This window comes from Alligator sinensis, unplaced genomic scaffold (assembly GCF_000455745.1).
Source record: "Alligator sinensis unplaced genomic scaffold, ASM45574v1 scaffold804_1, whole genome shotgun sequence".
Lineage (NCBI taxonomy): Eukaryota > Metazoa > Chordata > Crocodylia > Alligatoridae > Alligator > Alligator sinensis.
Window position 1 is genome coordinate 285,497 of NW_005842868.1, and position 26,216 is coordinate 311,712.

General features: G+C 46.3%; 1 protein-coding gene and 1 long non-coding RNA gene across 2 annotated transcripts in view; one reads left to right on the top strand and one right to left on the bottom strand.

The window, feature by feature from the left end:
- Positions 1-16,482, top strand: part of LOC102370019 (hexokinase-2) — a 50,964-nt gene extending 34,482 nt beyond the window's left edge. Inside the window, exons 7-18 of the mRNA XM_025191890.1 lie at positions 68-251; positions 1,679-1,834; positions 2,790-3,023; positions 3,505-3,809; positions 4,672-4,820; positions 5,287-5,394; positions 6,053-6,148; positions 6,807-6,906; positions 7,475-7,658; positions 8,468-8,623; positions 10,046-10,279; positions 12,132-16,482. Coding sequence (XP_025047675.1) covers positions 68-251; positions 1,679-1,834; positions 2,790-3,023; positions 3,505-3,809; positions 4,672-4,820; positions 5,287-5,394; positions 6,053-6,148; positions 6,807-6,906; positions 7,475-7,658; positions 8,468-8,623; positions 10,046-10,279; positions 12,132-12,276 — 2,051 coding nt within the window. The 3' untranslated portion in view covers positions 12,277-16,482. The remainder of the gene's footprint in view (positions 1-67; positions 252-1,678; positions 1,835-2,789; positions 3,024-3,504; positions 3,810-4,671; positions 4,821-5,286; positions 5,395-6,052; positions 6,149-6,806; positions 6,907-7,474; positions 7,659-8,467; positions 8,624-10,045; positions 10,280-12,131) is intronic.
- Positions 16,483-17,106: 624 nt separating this feature from the next.
- LOC102370435 overlaps positions 17,107-26,216 on the bottom strand; it is a 9,644-nt gene continuing 534 nt past the window's right edge. The window contains exons 2-3 of the long non-coding RNA XR_325171.1: positions 21,479-21,526; positions 17,107-18,124 (exon numbers count right to left, since the gene is read on the bottom strand). This is a non-coding gene — a long non-coding RNA (uncharacterized LOC102370435). The remainder of the gene's footprint in view (positions 18,125-21,478; positions 21,527-26,216) is intronic.

A 26,216-nucleotide genomic window follows, 5' to 3' on the forward strand; every position in this document is an offset into this window, starting at 1 on the left:
TAGATATGGAGGATCCTGTAGTGTGAAAGAGGTGGCTGCTCATCCTCTCTTGTCTTGTTTTGTGTAGGCACTGGTACCAATGCGTGTTACATGGAGGAAATGAGACACATCGACTTGGTGGAAGGGGATGAGGGGCGGATGTGCATCAACATGGAGTGGGGTGCTTTCGGTGACGACGGGGTGCTGAATGACATCAGGACAGAATTTGACCGTGAAATCGACATGGGCTCGCTCAACCCAGGCAAACAGTTGTAAGCAGATTCCTGGCTTTGGCTCAGTTGTAGGTTTTATTCTGCATTGTCTGTCCTCCCATTGTGAGGGTGTTAGGGAGAGGAAGAGGTCAGGCCAGTTAACTAGGTTAGTGCATCCTGCAGGATATAGGCTAGACCAGTGGCCCTCAAACTTTTTGGGGTCATGTCCCCCATTTTCAGTTTGCATGGCTGCATACTCCTCTGACTCCAAGGTATGGGGAATGAAAAAGTCATGTCTATATCACTACAACTGTGCTATAGCCTCTCCAAGATGTTGGGGGTACTGTATAATTGTTCTGGGCTGGTACTGTAGAACTGTACTGTAGAATTAATTGTTTCTTCTTCCTTTCCCTCCATGTCTCTTTTCCCTTTCCCTGTTTCTGCTGGGCCCATTCCTTCCTCTCACGTTCCCTCTAAAACAATGGATTTTTTTTGAGCTTTCATTTGCGGATCTCTCAAAAATTTTGGATGGAGGTGTGGACCCTTGTAAATGTGGGTATTCACATACTTCTGATTGATCGTAGTCATCTTTCACAGGCCTCTTAGACATAGTCTGCAGATGCCCAGGGGTCTGTGGACCACAGGTTGAAAACCACTGCTCTAGAAGTCCACCACATCTCCCAGGTGTGCATGTACTTCTGTTTTAAAACACTGGGTTAGACTAAGGCAAGCTAGGACTGTGGACACATTTTGGAAGGTATTTCTGAGTTAAGGGCCAAGAACTCATTTTGAGTCATTTGGTTTCTAATGAATGAAATGACTTGCTTATTGCTGGTTTCTCCCAGCTAAGGCAGTAATCATCAAACAAAGGCAAATGGTGCCATCTAGCGTTCCTATCATCACTGCAACCAAACCCGGTGATTTTTGTGAGATTGTGTGCCCCTCACCCCTGAGTAGGCTGATACTGCTGTGATAGCTGTGAACTTGGCCTTGGTGGCTGAAGCTCTACTCTTGCAGAGCTCGTAAGCAATCATGAGGCTGTTGCAAAGCTGCTGCAGACCTCGAGGTCTTGTTGCCTTTCTGAAATCTGGATCTCCCTTATGCCCCTTGCCCCCACGGTCTTTTCAGCAAAGGTTTAAACTGTCCGCCATGCTTTGAAATAATAGCTAGGTTCACGTGTGTGGGAAACCCCAGGTGCTTTGCAATAATTTGATTCGTGAAATGAGCAAATTGTGCTAGTCGGCTCCAGAGAGTCTTTTATTTTTATTGGACACTAACTCAGATGCTGACATGGGCATCTGCATGCCCTGGGGCAAACTTTTCTGCCCTCTTTTGCTGGCACAGTAATCTTCAGTGGGCTTCAGTGCCACCTGCACGTGATAGGCTGCCCTTGGTCACAGGCTGAGGTGCAGACCTTGTCCTCTTAGTGGTGCAGCCTAGATGCAGCCACCACAGCAGAACAAACCTTTCACTTAACCTCTCTGCAGGTTTGAAAAGATGATCAGCGGCATGTACATGGGGGAGCTGGTCAGGCTCATTCTGGTGAAAATGGCCAAGGAAGAGCTGCTGTTCGGTGGGCGCCTCACCCCTGACTTGCTCACAACGGGACACTTCGAAACCAGATACGTGTCTGCAATCGAAAAGTAAGTGGGGGAGAGCCTGGTGTCTGGGTCTAAACTCAAGGGCCAGTGGGTTGGAGGGGATTCCCTCCTTCCCCAGCCCCAAACTTGGAGGAGAGGGCACACCCTGCTCTTCCAAAGCTGGTGTGGGGGGGGAAAAGGACTGGAGAGTCATTGATGAGAGAGACATTTTTGGGACCCCATGTGATAGGATTGTGGGTTGGCCTCACTTAGAATTGGTGGTTCAAGGGGTAATAAGTGGGACCAGCTGGGAAACCTGCCAGTTGGCCCAAGGAAATGAGGTATTCCTCAGTTGCCGCTTTTGGGGGAGGTTGGGTGAGATGGTCTCTCTTTCTGAGATATCGTCTCACTCTTTCTGCAAGGAAGCTACAGCATGAACATCAATCTCTGCAGTAGAAGTGCTCCTTCTGTCCCATTTCTTGCAGTATGTTGGGAGGGGGAGAGTGCGGGGGTGGGGTTAGCTGTGGGCCTTGTGAAAACTGCTCTGCAAAGTGCTTTGGGATGCAGTAAGGGTTTTTTTTCAGGATGAAATTAAGGAGAAAGAGGAGGAAAGGAAGCAGCAGCAATTGGGAATTAAATTATTTGGCCAGTTCCTAGATAAATCAATGGGAATGGACTGAAATCTTTCTGGGGTAGGGGCTTGTTGTAGGATTTTAGCGGTATGGAGGCAAAACATTTGTGGGTGTAAATTGGTGTAGTCCAGTTTATGTGGAGGGAACGATGCTGGTGTACAGCTACTCAGGAAACCGACGGTCTCTCTTGTCCATTAGCTATTAAAGACAAGTGGGGTTTTTTAAGCTAGTTTTTGTAGAAGACCCGTGGCCTGACCTACTGCATAAATAAGTTAATGGCAAGGCTTTGGGTGACAGCACAGCACTTTGTATGATCTCAGCAGTAGCTTAAGGTATGCCAATGAACTCCTCTCTTTTTTTTTTTTTTCTTGTTCCTGGGACTACAGGGAGAAAGAAGGACTGCAAAAAGCCCATGAGGTCCTGACAAAGCTGGGGCTGGAGCCATCTCATGAGGACTGCATTGCCACCCACCGCATCTGCCAGATTGTCTCCACCCGCTCGGCGAACCTGTGTGCTGCCACCCTCGCTGCCGTGTTGCGGCGCATCAAGGAGAACAAGGGTGTGGAGAGGTTACGCTCCACTGTCGGTGTGGATGGCACGGTGTACAAGAAACACCCCCAGTAAGTCTCTGGGGGGACAGGTGGCTAGCTGCACGTTTGCAGTAAAATGGCTGCGTATGTGAGTGTGCATGCATGATAAAGTCCTCTTGCTATCCACAGCCCCAGGCAACAGCACAGGAGGTAAGGCACAAGCAAAGGCAGATCTTAAAACACACTCAAAGGAAGTGCCTGACTTGCAATAAGCTTCTAGGTTTCTCTTGAAAATCCTGAGGGTGCAGCTTGAGGGTTCTCCAATGTGCTAAGCTAAGTGTGGCCTTGTAGGGCTGGCAGTGGCTTAGGAGTCTTAAGGCCCAACATCCAATCCTGCCCATGAATCTTGGTTTCTGCTTCCTGGGGTGATGCGAGGGTTGGGAGGGCTGCTTTGAGGTGCCTGAAATCTCCAGGGGGGCACAGTGCACAGTTGCTGGGAAAGGCATTCCAAAATTGTCCACCCATAAAGTGTTGGGCCTGGTGTCACCCCAGCCTCTCTGCCCCCTTGCAGGTTTGCTCGACGCCTGCACAAGATGGTGCGGAAGCTGCTACCAGACTGTGACATCCGGTTCATCCGGTCAGAAGACGGGAGTGGCAAAGGAGCTGCCATGGTCACCGCGGTGGCTTACAGACTTGCAGCCCAGCATAAGGCCAGGCAGAAGACCCTGGAAGCGCTGAAACTGAGCCAGGAACAGCTTTTGGAAGTGAAGAAGAGGATGAGGGTAGAGATGGAGAGGGGCCTGAGGAAGGAGACGCACCCAGAGGCCACGGTGAAAATGCTGCCCACTTACGTGTGTTCCACTCCGGATGGAACAGGTAACGCTCCCTGTGTGCGAACAGAAAGGCAGAGGTTTCATTGTGAGCCTCCCCTGCTTGGGTTTTAAGAGTTAGACTGGCTTTCCATTCTCTCCTCTAGCCCAGTCAAGCTTGGTTACAAAGTGGGATCTCAAGACATCCTGGGCATTAACGAACACTCCTTAAAGTCTTTGAGGAAATGAGCTTTGGGGTCTTAAGGGGTTGTCACCTCATGCTTTTGTTCTTGTACTGGACATGTGCTCATATCTGATTTCATTTGAGGTCTTCAAGGCAAATTCTGAAGGGAAGGAAGTGCTTGACTAACATTAGAGACATGGTAGTCCGAGAGGGTGGGTGGTGGACAAGGACTTGAGAGACCTGTTTCCAGCTGTGCCACTCACTTCCTATATGGATTTGCTCACTTTCCCTTGCTGGGTTCCCTTCCAGGCCTTGCCTAGTCTTTTTTGACAGGAAGGTCTTTGAGGCAGGGACTATCTCCTATGTGTTGGTCCTTGTCTACTTCAATTGAGCCTCATCTCAGTCAGGGACCCCAGGCATGATTGCAGTGCCAGTGTGGCAGATGGAGACCTGGCACTCTTGTATTTCACTCTGGATTTACAGAAGAGGCAAGCCCAGAGGACTGAATCTACCCACACTTCTCAGGCTCCCACAACTTTTATTTCCATGATGCTGGAATTCATCCTGCCATCCTCTCTTTCCTCCCTATTGCTCTGCCTCCCTCTTTTCAGGACAGATGGAGGCTCCTGCTTGTACCGGTCACTGTGGTTGGCAGAGTGGAATTGGGCCTATCCTTGGGATAGACGTATCATTTGTTGGAGGCTGCTGTGGATGGTATTAATAACTGCTTTCATGTGGGTTTCAGAAAAAGGAGACTTCCTGGCTCTGGACCTCGGGGGAACTAATTTCCGGGTGCTGCTGGTGCGTGTGCGAAATGGTATGAGGCGTGGTGTTGAAATGCACAATAAGATCTACTCCATCCCACAGGAGATTATGCAAGGGACAGGAGAGGAGGTGAGTCAGTTTTAGGCTTGGGATTTCATTGGAGATATGGGATGCCCAGCCCCACCCTGCCCCATCCTGGACTCAAACACTTGCTGATTTTTTCGAGCTGAGTTTTCCTGAATCTGGACTTCGTGTTTCTTCATCTGCTGTCTTTCAGTTTCTCTCCTCCTCCCTCTGAGCTCAGTGCTCAGGATCAAACCTTGAATGACTGTTCTAAACTGTAGCCATAAGACCTGTCTATAATGCCACTGTTGAATTAGCAACCGGAGTAGGAAGATCTCAAGGGAGATGGTGGCTTTTTTAGGATTTTTATTTTCACTACTGCATTATCCAATTGAGCTGAAGTTCTAACTAGTTAAACAGAATCAACTTTTATGTAATGCCAACAAGATTTTCATGCTTATTGGGTGGCCTGGCACGTAATCAAGTGTTACATGCCTACTAAAACAGCTTCCTCTTGGCTTTCTGTGCACAGCTCTTCGACCACATCGTCCACTGCATTTCTGACTTCCTGGAATACATGGGAATGAAGGGAGTGTCACTTCCCCTGGGATTCACGGGAAAGGAACTGGATTTGTTGTGGGTTAATATTTCAACATACTGTGAACAAAGAGCTGTTCACTGTAGATATTTTGGTAAGCCTCTAATAGAGCTGACTGAGATACTATTAGGATGGCTTTTCTAAGGATACATTTGGACCCAAGGTGGCTATTGGTGCCTCCCACTGTGTTGCTGATTCATAGTACTGAAACAACAAAAAAGACAAAGTAATGTTTAAAATCCATGAGAACAATACCTGTCCTGAAAACATGAGAAATTCTGCTATCCTATTCTTAGCACTTTCTATTTAAAACACTGTTCAGGCCAGTTGGTGTCTTTATATCTTCTTGCTATTAATGGGTGAAACAATTACTTAAGTTTTTAACATATTGACCTAGAACAAGACTTTTTTACCAATGGCATACGAGTGTCTAACTTGACATCCTAAAGAGGCTTGATTTTAAGAAAATACTGAGGACCTGCCCTCTCTTAAGATCTGTCAGACACTTAAAATTACTAGTTGGTTTTAAACTTTGGCCATGTTACTTTAGCAGTGCACATAAATTGATGCATCTATAAGAAAACTCTTTCTAGAGCAGATGATAGAGTTCTATAAGTCTTTTCTTGTTGCTAACTATCAACAATCTCTTTTTCCTGATGCTCTATTGTATTTTTAAAAATTATTATTATTTTGCTTTTAGGGGATACTTTTGAAATGGACAAAAGGCTTCAATGCCAGTGGATGTGAAGGAGAAGACGTGGTGAATCTGTTGAAAGAAGCGATCCACAGGAGAGAGGTGAATATCTGTAGGACAAGCCCTCGAAAGGAAAGCGGATTTGTGACTAGTCCCACAACTAATCTAGTGCTGTTTGGAAAGTCCAGTTGGAGTGTAAAAGGAAACGAGTTTCTTTAAGCATTGGGTTCGGTGAATGTCTAACTGTATAACACTCACTATATTGTGGTCATTAAGACCTCCAGAGCAAATGGTTCGACCTTGGAGAGCTTGAATTAGATCAATAATTTCCCTTGCTGGTAGTTGTAGCTGATTGTCTTACCTGCTGCTGTGAATTGGAGGGACTGTAACACCCCAAAAAACAGTGCTAGGCAAATGTCCTAAACTTGCAGGTTCAAGTCTCAGCAGCAGCATTCCAGTACTTTTACCTGCCAGTGTAAATGAGTTGTTATGTGCCATTTTACCTGGCTTTGGATATGCCATATGAGATGCATTTTTTACAATGTTTAGATCTTTAAATGGACAGTACTGTATAAGCACTTACTGAAGCACTTGGAGATTCTGGGGAGGGGGCTTCTTAGATGGGGAGACTTTGACAAGTTGGGTCCATTCTGCTATACAGTTGCTCAGATAGATGGAGTTACCATGAATGCAAGAGTGAAAGGCAGTGTAAGCAGTGGTGTTCTTCCAGAGTAACACATGATGGCCCTCTCATCCTCAGGAGTTTGACCTGGACGTGGTGGCAGTGGTGAACGATACTGTAGGCACCATGATGACCTGTGGTTATGAAGATCCTTATTGTGAAGTTGGGCTCATAGTTGGTAAGAACTAAAAATTATTGCAAACACACCCAGTTCATCCCCCTCCCCAATCCATACTCTTGATTCTGTGCATGCCCTGCATCTTTCCCCCTTTTCCCAGTGACTGGAAAATGTTAAATATTTGATGTTTCAGAGGAAAAAACCCCCACGTATTTCTACAATGCTGTCACAGGTACTAACAAAACACTTTATTTTTTCTAAGCAAACCTGTATTGAAATTCATTCGTTTCCACAAAAAACTTTTGATCGTGATGGAATGGTGTTTCCCAGTGGGAAAAATCATTTCATCAGTAGATTCTTGAGTAATCTTTAGTGTGGCAAAATATCATGGCAACATTAGTAATACATGTGTGAGTACATGCTACAGAGGGTGTAGCTGCCTTCTGAATAAGGTGTTATTATCAGCATTTGGGATAGAGCCCTCTTCCCCTGAGGCTGCAAATCTGCATTAGCTGTCAAGAGCAGCCAAGCTTTCCTTTTCCAACCATGTTTGCTTTTCCATCCATTCCCCTGAAAGCCTAAGATGTTTCCTGTAAGTTTTAGATCTTCCTGGTCCTTGGTTTCACAGGCACAGGAAGCAATGCCTGCTACATGGAAGAAATGAGGAACGTGGAGCTGGTGGAAGGAGAGGAGGGCAGGATGTGTGTGAACATGGAGTGGGGGGCGTTTGGAGATAACGGCTGCTTAGATGATTTCTGGACGGAGTTTGATGTGGCGGTGGATGAACATTCCCTGAATCCTGGGAAACAAAGGTGTGTGCTGCTGCTGGAGTTTACCATCCCCTCGTTCCCCTCCTGGCAAAATGTTGTGTTCCCAGCGTACAGGGAAGACTTGGTTGCATCCTTCTCACTACCTTCCAGGGCCCAACCTTGTTCTCACTTAAGTCAATGGCAAAGCAGCCATTGAATTCCAGGTGGCCAGGGCAAGGCCTGAACACACATGTGCTTTCCGCTTCTCTGTGCCCTAATTTCCCTTTTGGAAAGTAGATATCATGCTACAACCTCACAGGGATGCCGTCAGGTTTTAATATCTTGGGTCTGTAACTCGTATCTTGCTGCCTCCTTCCTAGGTTGTAGAGACTCAAGCCTGATGCAACTCTACCCCTGGGAAGAGAGAGTCCTGAGAGATGTGGGGTATTGAGAGCACAGCCTAAAATCCCTATACAAACCCTTCTTCAGACCCATTTGCTTCTTTCTCCACCCCATCCCCTCGCCCCCGGCAAGCATTTCAAGAGCTTGCACTGGGTAAGGCTCCCAGTCCTTGCTGGGCTGCTCAGGTGAGGCAGGTGTCACAGTCCAGCCTATGAACTGGTATTGCCAAATCATCCCTTGAATAGCTGCTGGTAATCTATTGACCTTGGCTTGGGGACTTGAGGGTCTTGCGGTCATTGCTGCATTCCATCCAGGGGAGGCAGAACTGGAAGCGCAGGCAAAGTTCAGCGTCTTGCCCGAGGTATAACAGAGATTCTGGCAGTTCTGGATTTGAACCCAGCTCCACTGAGTGGCAGTGCAGTGCCCTCGCTACTGCACTGTGATACTGAGGCTTGCCCTGTCCCCTCCAGGTTCGAGAAGATGATCAGTGGTATGTACCTAGGTGAGATTGTCCGAAATATCCTGATTGACTTCACCAAGCGGGGGCTGCTCTTCCGGGGACGCATCTCTGAAAGGCTGAAGACCCGGGGCATATTCGAGACAAAGTTCCTGTCTCAGATTGAGAGGTGAGCTCAAAAGGAAAAAGAGTGGGATGGGCTCAGACACCCACCTCTGTGCTAGTAAAGGGGCCTGAGACATAGCCAGCTTGTAAAGACCATTCCCAGTGTCTTTTCATCAACCAAGAGTGGCCAGCCCCTCTTGGCATTTGAACTCCTGCTGATTTCACACATGTATCCATGTAGGATCTCTCTCTCACTGAAAAACACCTGGTCAGGGTTCTCTTGCTGCAGGGTACTGCCTTACCTTTAATTTTCTTCTCTCCTTCCTTTGTTTGTTCTTCCTTTCTGAAGACATTGGGTAGATGTGACCCCAGGGAACCATTACTTCCCTTTTGGCACCCATGCTGGGGGAGGAGGGTGCTTTGGGATCATGGGGTAAAGAGTCTCTGATTCTTCGTTAGATCCCTGAGCTGATTGCTGTGTAGATGGAATCTGAGGATCCCTGATGGTGACAATGTGAATGTCGACTCACAGGACACAAGGAGACTGCGTGCCTTTTGTTAGCGATGGGAGGATGAACCCATATCTGGGATCAACACAGTGTTCCCTTGATTATCACTACCCTGGATCTAAACAAGCTACTGTTGAATGGGCCAGCTACTTTTGCGCTTACAATCGCTGGCTTTATCCTGAAATGACCGCTATGATTAGGATGTAAACCTAGCTATTACAGGGAGATCTGCAGAGTAAAACGGGAGGGTTTTTCAAAGGAACCAAAAGGATTTATGTACCCAAATCTCACTGAAATGCAACAGCACTCTTGTATCTAATTTGCTCAGGCCCCTTTAAAAATGCCAGCCTGAGTACAACATGGCCATTTTATTAAGCAACAGATCTGCCCTCCAGGAGGTAGAATTTAGTAATAAACATAAAATCATAGGGCTGGTGGGAACCTCCAGGCATCTAGTTTAGTTTCCAGCTCAAGGCAGCATCATCCTTGTCTAAACTATCCCAGACCAGTGTTTGTCTAACTTGCTTTTAAAAAATTCCAAGGATGGAGATTCCACCATCACCTCTAGGTAGTCTTTTCCAGTGCTAAACCACCCAGTAAAATAAAGGTTTTGCTCCCCGTAGCTAGGGCCAGCTCCACTCTGGGAGAGCAACCTGAAGTCTTTTCTTCCCTGTGCGTCATCCAGCAGAAATAGTCACTGAATTCCCATCGGTTGCAGCTTCCAGTCCAGTCCCTGTGAAAGCAGAGTTGGCCCATGTGCCACTGGAAGCAGATGCTGGCCTGCTGAAGCTTTTAGTGTAGTGATTGATGCCCATAAAGAAAGAAGTCCTGCTTCATCTCAGAGCCCAGACTGGAGTTATAGTTCAGAGCAGATCAGTACTTCCAAGGACATATAAAGCTTCTGTTCAGATGGTCTCATGGCTTCTACCACCACCTTCCAACCCTTTCAGGCTTCTAACACCTCTGTGTCTTTCCAGCGACTGCCTGGCCCTGCTGCAGGTCCGCTCCATCCTCCAGCACCTTGGCCTGGAGAGCACGTGTGACGACAGCATCATCGTGAAGGAGGTGTGCACTGTGGTGGCCCGGCGTGCTGCTCAGCTTTGCGGGGCTGGGATGGCAGCTGTGGTGGACAAAATTAGGGAGAACCGGCAACTGGACTTCCTCAAGGTCACCGTTGGCGTAGACGGGACACTCTACAAGCTGCATCCTCAGTAAGTTGGCTCATGTGAGCCCCTCCTTGGGGGCAGGGCATTCAACGTGCTCCAGGAGGAGGTAGCCCCTCAGATATGACAGGGAGGAATAGGGAGTAAAAGCCAAGGTAACAGTCAGAGCTGAGGTGGCATCCAAGTGATGGAAAAAGGCTTTTGGAGTGAGCTGAAATGCATTTGTTTTGTTCAGCTTGATCAAGATGAAAGATTTCACTTCAGATTGAAATGAGAAACATTCTTTCTGGGTTCTCTTTTTTTCCTTTTCCTCTATTTTCCTCCCTTCCTAGTGGAAGGGAGAGAAAAGTTGGGGAAGGACAAGGGGAGAGAAAAAGATGGAATTTTTTTTGTATCCCAAGGGCAATGAAGTGGAAGGTAGGGTAGAGACTCACTGATTTAGAGGCATGACGTTTCATAGGCAATTACCTAACATAAGAAATGAAGGAACTTACCTCATCAGATGTTATAGGATCAAAGAAAAGACAAGCTGGAAGGACCTCATAAAATCACCCAGTCCAGCCCCGCTGCACAAGGCAGGATCATCCCTGATTTAAACCATCCCAGCCAAGTGTCTGTCCAACCTGCTCTTGAAAATCTCTAAGGATGGAGAGTCCACAACTTCTCTAGGCAGCCTGCTGCAATTCTTGACCACCCTCATAGTCAAAACTTATTCCTAATCTCCAACCTAAATTTCCCCTGCCAGATTTTGAGGCCATTTCTTGTAGTACTGTGTGCTACAGCCACAGAGAAAAGCTATGTCCAAGTGAAGATCCTATATCTCTATGAAATTTTTCATTCACACACAAAAAAGAAAGATTCACAGATAGTTTCACATGGAAAATGTTTCTTTTCTTAGCTTGTTTCTTACCTTCTGCTGGGAATATTTCAGGATTTTCTTCACCTAGCCATTTACAAGAACACCAGAAGAAAATCAAGATTAGGCTGACTGTCTGGCGGGGGTGGGTCTTTCTGATCTGTCAGCCAGTAGAATATGGCAGTGATTGAAACACCTTTGGTTCGTCACTTTGTACTGACCTAAAAACAGGGCTAGGAAACACAGTGAAGGAACCAGCCTCACAGGTCCAGAATTTCTGTGACTGACTTTCATCTGTGTGGAGCTCTTGGTGTCCTGTACTGATGTGAAATATAAATGGATTGTGGCTGAGCTCAGGAAGGACCCTCCTTAGCCCCCAGATGGATTAGGATCAGGATCAGCTTTGAGGACACTTGGCTAAAAAGTTCAGGGAGGCTATCCCTGGATAGACAAGGAAGAAAGGAGAAGGTGCCTATTGTGCTCCTGGGCATCTCTCACACTGGAGACCCACTGAACTAATCCTGCCATCTCAGCCAGCATGAACCCACAAGAAGTGGTAGAAAGAGAGAGGGACCAGTGAATCTGCAGCTATATGGAACCGCCTGGCAGTTCTCATTTAGGAAGAGCAGATGCACAGACTTCAGGGGCTGCTTCTAGCCTGAGGTTGCCCTGGGGGCATGGAAAATCTCTGTTGGTGTGGGGAAGGGAGAGCTTCCCCTTCATCCTAGAGGAGTTCAGTAGTCTATAGTTTAAGTAGTCCGGACCAGGTTTACCCCTTTGGCTTTGCAAGAGGGTATCTAATGGAACCCGCACTAAGATAGCATGGCTTTCGGTCTCCATCAGCCAGTCCAAATGGAGCAGCATCAGTCTGCGCTTACTTCCAGCAACATCAGTCTGTGCTTCTGGACTCAGAGGTCCCAAGTTCAGCCCCTGTAGATGATTCATTTGGGTTGCAGATGCTGCAAGGAGTCTCCTTGCAGCTGAGGTCCCAGGCCCAGAGCAGAAACAGAGGTACTCACCTCCTTCTTCCTTCACCCACTGCAGCTTCGCCTCCATCATGCATGAAACAGTGAAGCAGCTGTCCCCGAAGTGCGAAGTGACCTTCCTCCAGTCAGAAGATGGCAGCGGTAAAGGTGCGGCGCTCATCACAGCAGTGGCGTGCCGGATCCGGGAGGCTGGGCAGCGATAAGAGGCGGCGGCTTGGGTTTTGCAACCAAACAACACAATGGACCCACTCCCCAACCCCATTCCTCCTCCCTGATGAGAGCAGACTCTTAGCTTTACTTGTTCTCATGAGAGTCCACCACCGAGAGCTGAGATGCTGTGTGTTCTGTACAAAGTGATTGTCTTAGGAGTTCTACTGCATGCCATAAAGCTACCTATCAAGTAAAGCTAACAGTGTCATTTGGCTGTGTACCTCCATCCCCAGTCCAAACCCCTTCTGTTCCACCTGCAGCCTATTTAAAATACTAAGCTTCCTCCTCCCAACCCCAATCTCGTTTGCTCCACAACCATAGAAGGATAATGCTAGAGTAATGAAGACACTGCATTGTCACTTTACAGTTCCTGGTATCTATTTACATATGTCCAAGACTTAGTGTCAGCACTCTAGAAAGCAAACCTCTTTAAGATTGGGCTAAAGACCTCCACTAGTCTTTTACCCTGATCAAGGCTGTTGTTATTTCCATGAAAGTCATGGTAACTCTTAAAAGCACAGGGTGCAGATGTCCAAATCCGCAACTGCAGGATACAAAGTATCTGTCCAGAGTGGTGTGTACTATTAAAGTACCTGCTGGAATCTGTCCAGAGTGGTGTGTACTATTAAAGTACCTGCTGGAATCGCGTTAAAGGTGCCACTTTGACTCGACTAGCAGAGCATGTGCCTGGAAATACTTGGGGACTCAGGGTATAGTCCCGCTTCCCAGCTTCTCTTCCCTCCCCAACTTTTAAATGTAGTAGTTGGAACGTGTGCCTGTCTGTGTTCACCCCATCAGAGGCCACTGATGCCCGCTAGTTGTGCATATGGTAATAGAAAAAACAAACCATCACCAAAGTAAACGGTGTCTCTTCCACAAATGTTTCAACAGTGTGTCTTCAATCTGTGTGGTGAGTTTAATTGTTTTTTGTCTGTGAAGTAGCTCTGAAATAAGTCACGTCTGGATTTATATGCTGTATTTATGTTTGGAGAGGTCTTATGTCTGTTCATGTATATAGTCATGGAAGGGGAATTATGTTGAGTAGTTGCTGATTTAATATTTTAATGCAGTTTAAGAAAACGGTACAGAGAACTTTTTTTTTTTTTAATTGAATATGATTTTCTTGGGGCAGATTGAAAAATGAGACTGAGATTTCTGAGGACAACCAGCAGTTCAGTCATTTCAGGTCCAGTATCCCCGGGGGGAAATGGAAATGTGAATGGAGAGGCTGGGACAAAGGGACTGGATACTGGAGTCTCTGACTCTATCAGTTGTTTGCCCGCATGAGTGCTGGGTGCTTGTGGCACTCGCCCTCACTGAAGTCACCAGGGGCTTTATCCTGCTCATGCTGAAGTCAGCTGCTAAAATGCCCATTGACCTCAGCTGGCATTTTACCATTGACTTCAAGGAATCAGGGTTTTGGGCCTGTTTCGCAGTAGCTTCAGCCTCACTTCTGCATAACTTCAAGCATGTGTGTAGTCCTTTGCAGTCAATACAAGTATGCACATGCTTGCTGGTAAGAACCTAGGTGTGTCTGCATATGTGTATGCAGGAGGTGGGGGGCATTAGGGAGAAAATAAGCATAATTTAAGATGGATTATATTTGCTAATTAATCCCTACAATTTCAACAGCCCTCTCCTTTCCAAATTGGCAGCCCCAGAGCTAACTGCAAGCTAACCCACACCCTCACATCTGCTTTTACAATGAGGAACAGATAATGATTTTACTGACAAAAGGCTCTGTGAAGGAACTAAATTTGCCATTTCTTTTACCCAAACCAGCAAATTTATATGGGGGAGCTGAAGGGGTGGGAATGACTATTTTCTGTAACTGTTTAATGTAAACTATCATGTGATCAGTGAGGTACAAACGATAACCTTCACCTGACTTTCAGCTGGGAGGATGTGGGGGGGGGGGGGTTGTGTTGTTTTGTTTTGTTTTTTGGGGGGGGTTGTATATTTTTATACTGCTAGAGGTAACTTCATTATCAAAATAATCTCTTCTGTGCAGTTTATAATTTTCAGAAGCACAATTTTAAAGCACACCACATTGCTCTTTCAGCATTTAAAAATGCTTATTTTTTATAAGCCTCAAGATGACAGTGTAGCAGAAAGAAAAATGAAAATCAAGGTGTATAGAATCAAGTGTAGTCAGTTTTTAGGAAAATTTAAATTAAAAAAAAAAAAGCAACTTTTAAAAAAATGCAACAAAGACCATTTAATCTAATACCAAGCAGTTGCGTGTCATTCTTTTACTAGTAAAATTAATATTTGTGTACTGAAATATTTTTTTAAACTCAAAGGATTATCCAGTTGTATCTCTTTTGAAATAATATTTCATAAGTAGCATGTTCTTATTTTTTAATACAGATGTCCATTTTCATTGCAAATGATGGGAACCTGTAAATGTACAAGCAGCAAAATTTTGTACTGAAAGCACTCTTAAAATCTCATTTAAAACAGAACTAGGTGAAGTGTTGGCTACCACACTGTACGAACCATATCTGAACTTTCTCCCAAATGGGAGAGAAACCCAACTGGGCTTGTAAGCTTGCTCATAAAAGCAGCAGGCTTGTAGCAAAGGTTGGCTCTGAACTTTGCAAAGTTTGGATCTGGAGTTTGTGGTTGAGGCACAATTCTCTCAGAAACACTGTCTGTACCAGCTCTCAGAGCTTCATGGTGATGCACTGGGTACACCGAAGTTAAGATGCATCCTTACGTTAACACTCACCTTCCTGCTCTGCCTCAGATGCATATCAGAAGCCAATGTATTCCCAGTTCACCTAGGATAAAAATTATACTTGAATCATACAAACCAGATGTAAACTGCATACATACCTGCAAGTCTGCTTGGGTGTATGGGATACTTGTGTCTGCATAGACTGTTTCCCTTCTTCACCTTAGGAGCACAATGCATGTACTTCTTTGTATCAGCAGATAGGACATCAGTTTGGGGAACTGTTGCTGTCTTAGCATAACTTCCTGTTTAGGAGCTAGAAGCACTCTAGTAAGACACTGTACATCATGCCAGGTTGTGAATGCAGTTCTTTCAAGGGGGCATTGGCCAGTTTCTGAACTGAGAATAATGTGAAATAACAAAGCGGGTTTGTCACTTCTAAGCCAGGAATGACAAAGGGCTGCTCCTCTCAAGTATATGGAAATGAAGAAAGGCATATCAGGTAGTATAGCTGGGCTTTGATCTAGTTGACTCTGGGCACTGCTCTGTCTCTTCTTCCAATGAGACTGTTTTGTAATGGATTTGTGATGGGGTATTTTTGTGTTTCCATTAAGATGTATTTTCTTTGTTCTCTTTGATGATCTAACCCAGCGTGGTTAGATGTTGCAGATAATAGAAAACCATCTTTCCTGCCTTAGCAATGATTTGCCTGTTCTGTTACCAAGGAGGGAATTTTCCTTTCACAAAAACATAAAACATTGAGCCGGCAGGAGAACGTTCTAATACGTCCTTGAAGAAGGATGAGCCAGGCCTGCTGCAAACTGCAGCAAATTGTTTGTGCAACTACCCAAGACGTGGTTCAAATCTGAGGCAGTACAGTTCAATGGGAAGGGCAGCAGGCATGGGAGCCAAAAACATGATAATTTTAGAGGTGCCGAACACTGTAGGTGTTCAGCCCCCCTGAACATTCAGCCTGTCATCTTTCTGTGCCTCAGTTTCCCCACCTGTCAAACGGGGATAAAAATGTTTCCCCTTTTATGCAAAACGCTTGGAGCACAATGGCTAGAGAGTGCTAGGTGGGAGGTAAGAAGTGATAATGTGTGAAAATGAGGTGATCCTTCATTGCAAGGGTCATGGTATGTTTGAGAGAGAGAGAAGTTATTTTCATATCCTTTCTCTAATCCCTACAAAAAGCCCTTGGCTTAGTGGAATATGGCTGGTCCAAAACAAAGGAAGTGCGTCTTATCGTGACTTCCAAGCAGGTTCTGTATGGGCAGAGGAGATATGATTTCAAGCCAAAGACTGTTCAGCTGCTAGCAGAAATGGTTGACTGTAGATTTCAGATGTTCTGTTATTTTTGTGTTTACAATATTTATTTTTAGTAATTTACTGCGATATATAGGATTCCTTATTTTTGTACTTTTCGTACTATTTTTCATAGTGTGGTGTTGTATTTTCAGCTTCCCTTTGGCATGATGACTTCTCCTAGTTGGATACAAATAAAACATTGTTTCCTGAGGCACAATTTTGATATGTTTGGATTTATTTCCCCCACCCCACCAACAAAAAACATATACCGTATTTCTTGCATACAACGCACACCTTCCCCCCACAAAAAAGCTGCTGGAAATTGCATTCTATGTAAGGATATATGGGAAGAGCTGTTTCTTCTGCTTACTGGTAAACATGAAAGTAAAATCTTCATGAGTCACAGGAAAAAGAACAAAGAGTGGGCTTTTCTCCCTTGCTGCTGCTACTCAAGGAAAGATCTTTTTTCCTCATTTTGCCTTTCAAAAACAAGGTATGTCTCTTATTCCAAGTTGCACTGTATGCAAGAAAATATGGTGTGTAAAAGTCCTAATTCCCTGCCAATGACCCACAAAAGACTTCATGGGCACAACCTTATCCCCAAACCTGATTCCCATGCAACAGGAGTTTTAATCTAATCCAGTCTTGCACAGAGGTCTAACTGGTTTGTGCTGGGACACCATAGTAGCATAGCCCCCACACCCAAGCAGGCTCCTTTGGTCCTGGAAACATATACAGGGCATGACAAGGAAGTGAAGGCTCCCGGCACATTAAGTATCAAGTTCTACTTGTGGACTTCTGATGTGAACAAAGGGACTCCATACTGCCTGCCTGGCACCTCTGCTCCATAATTCTCTGTATCCTTATTGGTCATTTTAATGTTAATAAAGAAAAAAGGGAAATGGGGTTTTTGCTCTGCTTCTCGCTTCTTTATGCAGTGTGCATGTGGCCTGCCCAAGAGGCCATGCATTCTCCTCCCCCAGCAAATTGCAATTCTCTCCTCTACTTGCCTAGAAATCCCAGTCCCCTCCATTTTGGAAGGTGCCCCAGGAGACGGGCTAGTCCAGCTGAAGGAGCTGGCATCTGGCTTCTCTTCCTAGTTTTGGCACTGACCAACTCAGGGACCATGCGTGAGTCACTTCTGCTGTCCGGGCTTCTGTTCCTCTTTTGTCTCATGTATATGAAGTAGTACCTGCCCCAAAAAGTTTACTGTCTTTTCCTGCAGCTCTGTCCTTGCACCTGGGACTGTGGAGCCTGTCTCTATTTTGCAGTTTCTAGTGCCTGTTTGGCCATACTAAGGAAGTGAAAATGATGAATGGTCTTACTCAGAGCATTGGAACATTTATTAGCAGCGATTTAATTCATAGGTTTTCAAGCTGGGGTCTACAGCCAGCTTTCTTCCTCTGCAAGTCACCTTGCATTGCGCTTTGCAAACCCTGGTAGAGAGGTAAGTGTTCATCTTTGCTTTTTTGCAGATGGGAAGTTTGATCGGTCTGCCTCAAAGTCATGGTCAGTGGAAGGAGAACCCACCATTCCAGCCAGCACGCAGCCTCCCGCAGGCATGGCAAAACAGGAAGCTTGGGACCAAAGGCTTCCTGGGATAACCTTGCTTGAAGGATGCACTGATGCTTTGTTTGGGCATAGCTTGCTCTGCAAATCCCAGAGAACAAGAGAACTGATGGCTTCCTGCAATACAGGTCATGTGTTGGGACTGCATTTGCTGTCTTGAGGTAATATAGCCCAGATTGGGTGATTGCTGTAGCGCACATAGCTGCATCTCTGTTCTTCATTCCCTCCTCTTGGCTTTATTATTTCCAGGGGCTTTTGGAAAGTCTCCTATGGCATGGTTCCATGTCCTAAGAGAGGGTCCAAAAGAGGGATACGCATATGGTTAGAGGTATGGAGAGCAGGCCATACAATGAGCAGCTGAGAGACATGGGTCTGTTCAGCCAGGAGAAGAGAAGACTCAGAGGGGACTTGGTGGCAGCCTATCAATATATAAAGGGCGCATACGAGGGCCTGGGAGAATGTCTGTTCATCAGGGCTCCCCAGGGGAAGATTAGGACTAATGGTCATAAATTGCTAGAAGACCACTTTAGATTAGACATAAGGAAAAACTTCTTTACAACTCGAGTGTCCAGGGTCTGGAATAGACCCCCCCCAGAAGTGGTATGATCACCTACTCTGGATATCTTCAAAAAACACCTGGATGCTCACTAGGGCTGTGTGAAATTTTGCCACCAGTTTTGTTTTGATGCTGTTTTGACCTGTTTCAAGGTGGAAACAGCAAAATCGAAGTGAAATAGATATGGTCGAAGAAGCCTTGAAACGAAACAAGGCAAGTCGAAACGTTTCACCCATAGGATATAATGGGGAAGGACAAAACAGCCTATAACTTTGTCATTTCTGGCCAGATTTGGAAAAAAAAACTTGCAGAAATGGTAGCCCCTTCTGAGGGCATAAAGCGTGCCAAGTTTCAAGAAGATAGATTTAAGGGGTTCAGAGAAACTGCACCCCAAACTCCTGAAAGCAAAACTCATGTCACGTGTATGTGTTAAGCCACAGTGGGGTCAAAACTGCAGGCTTGCTACCCCTGCGGAGGCCACAAAGCCTGCCACATTTCAAAGAGATAAGTGCAGGGGCTTGGGAAAACTGCACCTCAAGCTGTGGACAAGCAAAACTCGTGACATGGGTGACGCTGTGTGTGTTAAGTAAGGTGCGACAGGGTGACAGCTGCAGGCCTGCTAGCCCCTGCTGAGGCCACGATGCCTGCCAGCTGTTGAGGAGATCGGTGCAGGGGGGTTCTGGGGCCCTGCACCCTTAGCTGCTGACAGGCAAAACTCGTGTCATGGGTGCTTGTGCGACTGACTGTGTCTGTCTTGGGGCAGTTGATTGTCTGTATCGATTCTTTCCTCTCCTTAGTCCTGGTTTTGTAGGTGTTAATCCGTGCTTGTTAAGTCATTACGTAGTAGCTAGGTCCTGTGTATTGAGCTGGTCCCTGAGTGAATCATGATTAATTGGTAACTGGTAACTCAGTAGCTTAGCAGCCAGGCGTGTAGTAGTCTGTCCGTCCCCCTCACAACAGACAGTTGCACAAGCACCCATGTCACGAGTTTTGCTTGTCTGTAGGTTGCGGTGCAGTTTCCCCCAAACCTCTGCACCGATCTCCTTGAAATTTGGCAGGCTTGTGGCCTCAGCAGGGTCCACTACCCCTGCAGCTTTCACCCTACTGTGCCTTAACACACAGTGTCATCTATGCCATGAGTTTTGCCTGTCAGCAGCTTGAGGTGCAGTTTTCCCAACCCCCCTGCACCTATCTCCTTGAAACTTGGCATGCTTTGTGGCCTCAGCAGGGGCTACCATCCCTGCAGTTTTGACCCCGCTGTGGCTTAACACATACATGTGACATGAGTTTTGCTCTCAAGATTTTGGGGTGCAGTTTCTCCAAATCCCCTGCATCTATCTTCTTGAAACTTGGCATGCATCATGCTCTCAGAAGGGGCTACTATTCCTGCATGTTTCATCCAAATCTGGTCAGAAATAAAGTTATAGCCTGTTTCAACCTTCCCCCTTAAATCCTATGGGTGCAAGGTCAAAACAGGGTTGAAACGGGGAAATGTTTCGACTCAAAACAAAAGTCAAAACGAAACACAGTTCGGTCGAAACATCAAAACAGTAGTCAAAATGAAATGCTTCCGTTTCACACAGCCCTAATGCTCACCTTGCTGGGGTCATCTGACTCCAGCAGTCTTTCCTGCTCAAGCGCAGCAGGTCTGGACCTGATTATCTCAAGAGATCCCTTCCAGCCCCTAACATCTATGAATCTAAATACATGGCACCTTAGACTGAAGGAGTTTCCACATTCTTAATAAGCAGTTATCAATTTAATCTCCAAAGTGCTTATCTGCTATCTGTTCTGCTCATCTTGTGAGGAAGCTAAGGCAGAGGGAGTTGGTGACCTGTTGAAAGGCACCCGGTGAGGCTGGTAGAGTTGAACTCCAACCCAGATCTCCTGGGATCTTGTGGCTTCATTATAGTATCACCCTTCCTTCTTAGTAGGACTTGCAGTCTGGCAAAACAGGTCCTGATGCTGATCATTTCTGAACAGTTTCAGGCTCCCAGAGTGTTTTTCCTTCAGAAGGACCACTGATACAGCACGCTCTCAGGGCAAGAGTAGCTGCAGAGTTGCAGGTAAGACCCTGCACAAAAAAAAAGGGGAATATTGATCTAAGAATATCAGGGCAGAGCGTGCACAAAAACCTCTGGGACTGTCAAGGTCAACATAGAGCACACTGCACCTTGGTTTTGATGGCCTGATCTGAAATAGCCTAAACAGAGCAAAACTAGCTGGATCTGGATTTTTCAAACTGAGAAGGATGGAGTTTAATCCTACAGCAGTGTGGGGGCCAGGTATGTCAAAAGCCTGATGCTGAAACCACTTAGTAAACCACCCTGCCCACTGTTCCCTCCATCTCACCACATTCAGACTTAAATTAAGCAGAGTGTTAGCTTAGTTTTGATTCTTTCCTGTTAAAGGAGAAAGTTCAAATCGATTTGAAGGCTCTAGATCATTATTTTCACCTATAAGAGAAATAATTCCACCATAACTTAGTTGGTAGAATTAATCAAAGCTGTTTTACAGCTGTGATTAATACCTGACTACCTGTTTCATTAGTCAGAAGCCAGGTTTTTCCATCTTCCAGCCCTGTTTTATTAGTGTGCCTTCATTCAAGGTAGAGTGTTGTATACCAATTATTAAACATTGTGTAAACAGCATCCCAGTGTCTGAGCATGTAATTAGCCTTGAAAATTCCTCCTGGGATCTGCATGCTCAGAAGCAAGTATTCTTCACCAATAAATGCGATTAAATCTCACATCGTGACTACTACAGTCAAGAAAGACTTGTATTTTAGAACCACCTAGTGGGGGAAATGTATCTGGTTTTATTTCACATTGCTTTGCATTTGTGGTGTCTGTTATCAGTCTATAATGCATCTATCTACATTTCTTCTGGAAGGGGAAACTGGAGATTTTACTACTGTCAGCTCTTCAAGGCAATAACACCCTTCATTTTCCTTTTCAAACTAACATATGTTTTTATATTGGAATCTAACCTGCAATTTGAATTTTGCCTCACAATCAGAAAGTTTCAGGCCTCACTAAAAATATTTCAAAACTTCAAAATGCCAACACACTCTTTTTCCAGTTACCTTTCACCTGCAGGGTGGGTAACCCCTTTGAGTTCTGCAATATATGGCCTGCAAAGACATGAAACAGATTATGAATAGGATTTTCTGTTCAAGCCAAGAAACAGAGACATGATAAGCAACAGGATCTGAAAGAGAAAAAGAAAATCAGATTTGTTCCATGGGATTTATCTGAGGAGTTGGCGAAATGTTTGTGTTTGCAATGATGTTCGTTAAGTGGCTATTGATTTGGGGTGTACCTGATTTTTCAGTAAGTACTGAGCACTGCTGTGAGACACTTCAGTGGCACTGTGATTTGCATTCATATGGACAGCCATATCCGTGCAGTGATTTTGGTAGAAAAATCGCACCTTTTGCCACAACAGATAGAAAAACTGCATAGAGATGAGTGTGTGGGGTTTTCAGAATGGCTGAGCATCCCTAGCTCCTGTTGACTTCAGTAGGAAATCTATGTAGCTGCTATTTCTGAACAAAATCAAGCTATAGGCTCTGGTACGGCTTCCTGAAATGGAGACCCAGAGGCAAACGTTTGAACAGTGAATTTTATTTCCAGCCTGTCTGTTCTCTTTTATTTAAATATTTCCACATAATTTTAATAACTGGGGTGACAGTTTCTCCACCCTCTTAACTTCTGTCCTGCTAAACCCATGGTTCTCAACCGCCTTGGACTTGAGGCACCCCTTCATAACTTTTGTGAATTGTGTGACATCCAATTAAAAAAAATAACGTATATATTACAGTGCTTACTTCCTTACAGGGGGATTGGTCAGTGGAGATGGGGAGTCATCCAGACAGGGACAAACCTGAGCCTTCAAAGGGTCTGGAGGCACCTTAAGGTTGAGAATTGCTGTGCTAAACACACATACAAAAAAATCACAAATAACCGTTACAGATGTTGTCCTGCCTCCATTGCCAGAAAGCCCCAGCATCAATCAGATCAGGGTCCTTTTCAGCTGAACCAAGACACTAGGGTTAGACTAGATCACTTATTGAGGTCCCTTCCTGCCCTTTGTTTCTGAGACTCTATCATTCAGCCACTTGACTGCTTCCAGGTGGAGGAAAAGAAATGCAAAACTCTAAAACTCTTGGTTCAGAGACAACACCTTCCATTAGAGACCAGGGTTGTGCGAAACAGCACCGCTCCGATTCGACTTCCGCTTTGACGATTTGATGGAACAGTGTTTCATTTCAAGTTTCGTTTAATTTCGAAAGCGCTGTTCCACTTAATTTCGTCAAAAATATTTTGCTGTCCCCACATGAACTGATTTGTTTGCGGCCCCACCACCCTCTTTGGGTCGAGGGTGAGGGGCCCAGGGCAAATCAGTTCATGTGGGGACCTACCCCCGCCCCAATCCTGCGTGCCCTGGATGCAAAGAAACTGGTACTGGTGGCAGTGGGGGCAGCGGCAACAGCACAGAGTCACCATGACCACTCTGCCTGGCTCCTCAGGGCCCCCCCAAAGCACAGGGCCTGGGGTGATCACCCTGATTTGTGCCCCCCCCCAGGGACGGCCCTGGCTGCTGCTGGCCCCAGGCAGCAGCACCCAGCTCCCGTCAGCTGGCAGGCAGATCAGGGGCCCGCTGGCACCACCAGGAGGGCTGCGGGGGCTATGCCAGAGTCCTCTTGGTGGTGCATGCCCCCGATCTGCCTGCTGGGTGACAGGAGCCAGGTGCTGCTGCCAGGGGCCAGCAGCAACACCAGCGCTGAGTGCAGTCTGCATCCGGCACTGGTCTGTCACCTGGCAGGCAGATTGGGGGCCTGCACCCCCAGGAGGACTCTGGCACAGTCCCCGCAGCCCTCTCGGGGGTGCGGGCAAGCCCCCAATCTGCCTGCCAGATGACAGGAGCTGGGTGCTGCTGGCTGGGACTGCACTGAAGCCAGTAAGCCTGGTTTTGAAACTCGAAACATTTCAAGTGCCTTTGTTTTGTTTCAAAGCTGTTTCAAAGGCTTTTATTTCATTTAAATCTTGCCAGTTCGAGCTCAAAACGCATCGAAACAGCCTCGAAACGAAACACCGGGAGAAATTTTGCACAGCCCTATTAGAGACAATGGAAAATCAGGTATTAGTTTGACCACCAGAGGGAACCATTGTTCCAAATATAATTAGGACTACAACTGCAGTAACTTAAAAAAAACTCTGCTCTAATGCCAACCTACCTAGAAAGCAAGGCTTGCTTTTCTATCTGGGGTTGCTTCTGCAGGGATCTCAGTGAGAAGAGAAAGGATGACTTCTCAGCATCATGCCGGGGTGCTCCGTGTCGAAATGGCTGGATTTGGCAAGGTAGCCAGGAGTCTATGGGCTGAATGCATCGTTGGTGGATTTCTACTGCCATCAATGGAGAGGGGTGGGCTGCTGCCTTCATTGCGAGAATAACCCAGGTGCTTCTTTGCAAGATTAATGCACAGGCCTTGCCGTGATAGTGCAGAGGTGGAGGTTCACAATAACTAGAGCCACCTGCAGCCAGGCCAGGGTCTGCAGCTCTGTCCTGAGTCACCATTAACTGCAGCCCCTCAAGTCAATTGAAAGGCAGGAAACCCTGAGAGAGCAGGTGAGCTCTGGGTCCTCCCCTTTCACTTGCCTATGAATTAACTGTGCATTAGCCAAAGCCCCATTTCCTCCCTAGCACCACAACGTGCCACTGATTCCACCAAATAAATCAGTCCAAGACTGCTAAAACATTCCCAGCATGAGCATTTCTTCAATACTGTGCACTGAAATTAGAATAATAGAAAATGAGGGTTGGAAGGGACCTCAGGAGGCCACATCTAGTCCAACCCCCTGCTCAAAGCAGGACCATCCTCAGCTAGATCATCCCAGCCAAGGCTTTGTCTAGACAGGTCTTAAAAACCTCCAAGGATAGAGTCTACCACCTCTATAGGTACCCTGTTCCAGTGCTTCAGCACCCTCCTAGTGAGACAGTTTTTCCTAATATTCAACCTAAGCTTCCCTTGCTGCAACTTGAGACCATTGCTCCTTGTTCTGTCATCTGCCACCACTGAGAACAGTCCAGCTCCATCCTCTTTGGAGCCCCTCTTCAGGTAGTTGAAGGCTGCTATTAAATCCTGCCTCAGGTCTTCTCTTCTTCAGACTATATAAATCCCCCTCAGCCTCTCCTCAGAAGTCATTTGCCCCAGGCTCCTAACAATTTTTGTTGCCCTCCTCTGGACTCCCTCCAATTTCCACATATCCTTTTTGTTGTGGGGGGGAGGTGTCCAAAACTGAACACAGTACTCTGGATGTGGCTTCACCAGTGCTGAATGGAGGAGAATAATTACATCCCTCAGTCTCCTGGCAATGCTCCTACAGATGCAGTAGGAGCTGCAGCTGACACAGGCTGCAAGACTGCAGCTGGGCACAACATGCAGGTTTTTAATAGGGAGGGTAGTGGCCGTGAGAATGGCTTTCTTGGGAGTCCGGGATCCTTATGTCTGTCCACATGGCAGACAGGATTCAGTGCAGGGATGCCTGGGTGCAGTTCCCTGGCCTGAGCAAAGCAGGAGGTCAGACAAGATAACTGTAGAATACAGCGTTAATATTTCTAATTGTCCTGGAGTGAAGGGCACCATTTCTTCCTCCTAAAGCAGCCACCAGGCTGCTTTTATCACTCCCCTGAGTAATACAGCAGTTGCTTTATTCACCTGCTTGCTTTGGATTGCCCCTGCCCATTCATGGAAACAATTAAGCTCCTGGTGTTGAGTTAAACTACAGCAGGGGGCTGGAGGAACTCCATGGGGAGTCACGTACTTTACAGCCAGTTCCTCAGCTTTTCAGGGCTGTTGATGGGAGGTCAGATCAGTAATGGTCCCATCCAGCCTATGAATTAATGGAAGGGATTAAAAATTCATGCATTGGCCTCAATCCCAGACTTTGCTTCAAATGAATTAGACCTTGATCCTTCCCCTTTGAAATCAATGGGTGTTTTTCCATAGAACTGGATGGGGATATAAACCAGCTTTAAATTCAAGCTAACACGAAGGAGGAGGGCATCAGAATGTCTGGCAGCCCTAACTCGTCCGGAAACAAAATCTGAGGATCAAATCTGTGATGGACTGTGTGGCAGGACAGTAAGGGGCACTACTGTGCTGAGCCACCCACCTCACTGTGCCCAACCATAACCCCACTTTGGGTGTCTCCCCTGGGGCACCCACATCTGGCCGACCCCCTTCCTGAAGCACACCTGCAAGCCTGGGGCAATTGCCACCATCACCTGGGCCTGGGTCATTTGTTAGGGCTCTGTGCTGCTCAGGGTACACAGACCCTGCAGATCTTGAGGGTGCTTGACCCACCATGGGATTTTGAGGTGCTTCTATTTGCTTGTAGGTTGTAGCCGTGTTGGTCTAAGGACATCGGCAGACAAGGTTCCTTGGGTGAATCTGATATCTTTTATTAGACCAACCCAAGTAGTTGGAAAATAATTATTAAGCAAGCTTTCGGGTTCAAAAACCCTTCATCAGGCTAAGGAAGTTTCAGGGATGAGACTATGAACTCCATTTCATCAACCTCCTGGATACTAAAAATCATGAACTAAATATAGACATTGGATTTATGACACATTATACCTTAAACATCTGACTCCCCAGGTACCTCTCCACTTTCATCCCCTTTCTCTCTCTCTTCCCCACCCTCCAACCTGTCTCTCACCCACTGACTCCTCAATCTACATTTTCACTGACTACCTGTCTTGTCTGCACACCAGCCCAGCCGCTGGCTTCTTTACTTTTCATTCCATTCAGGAAGAGC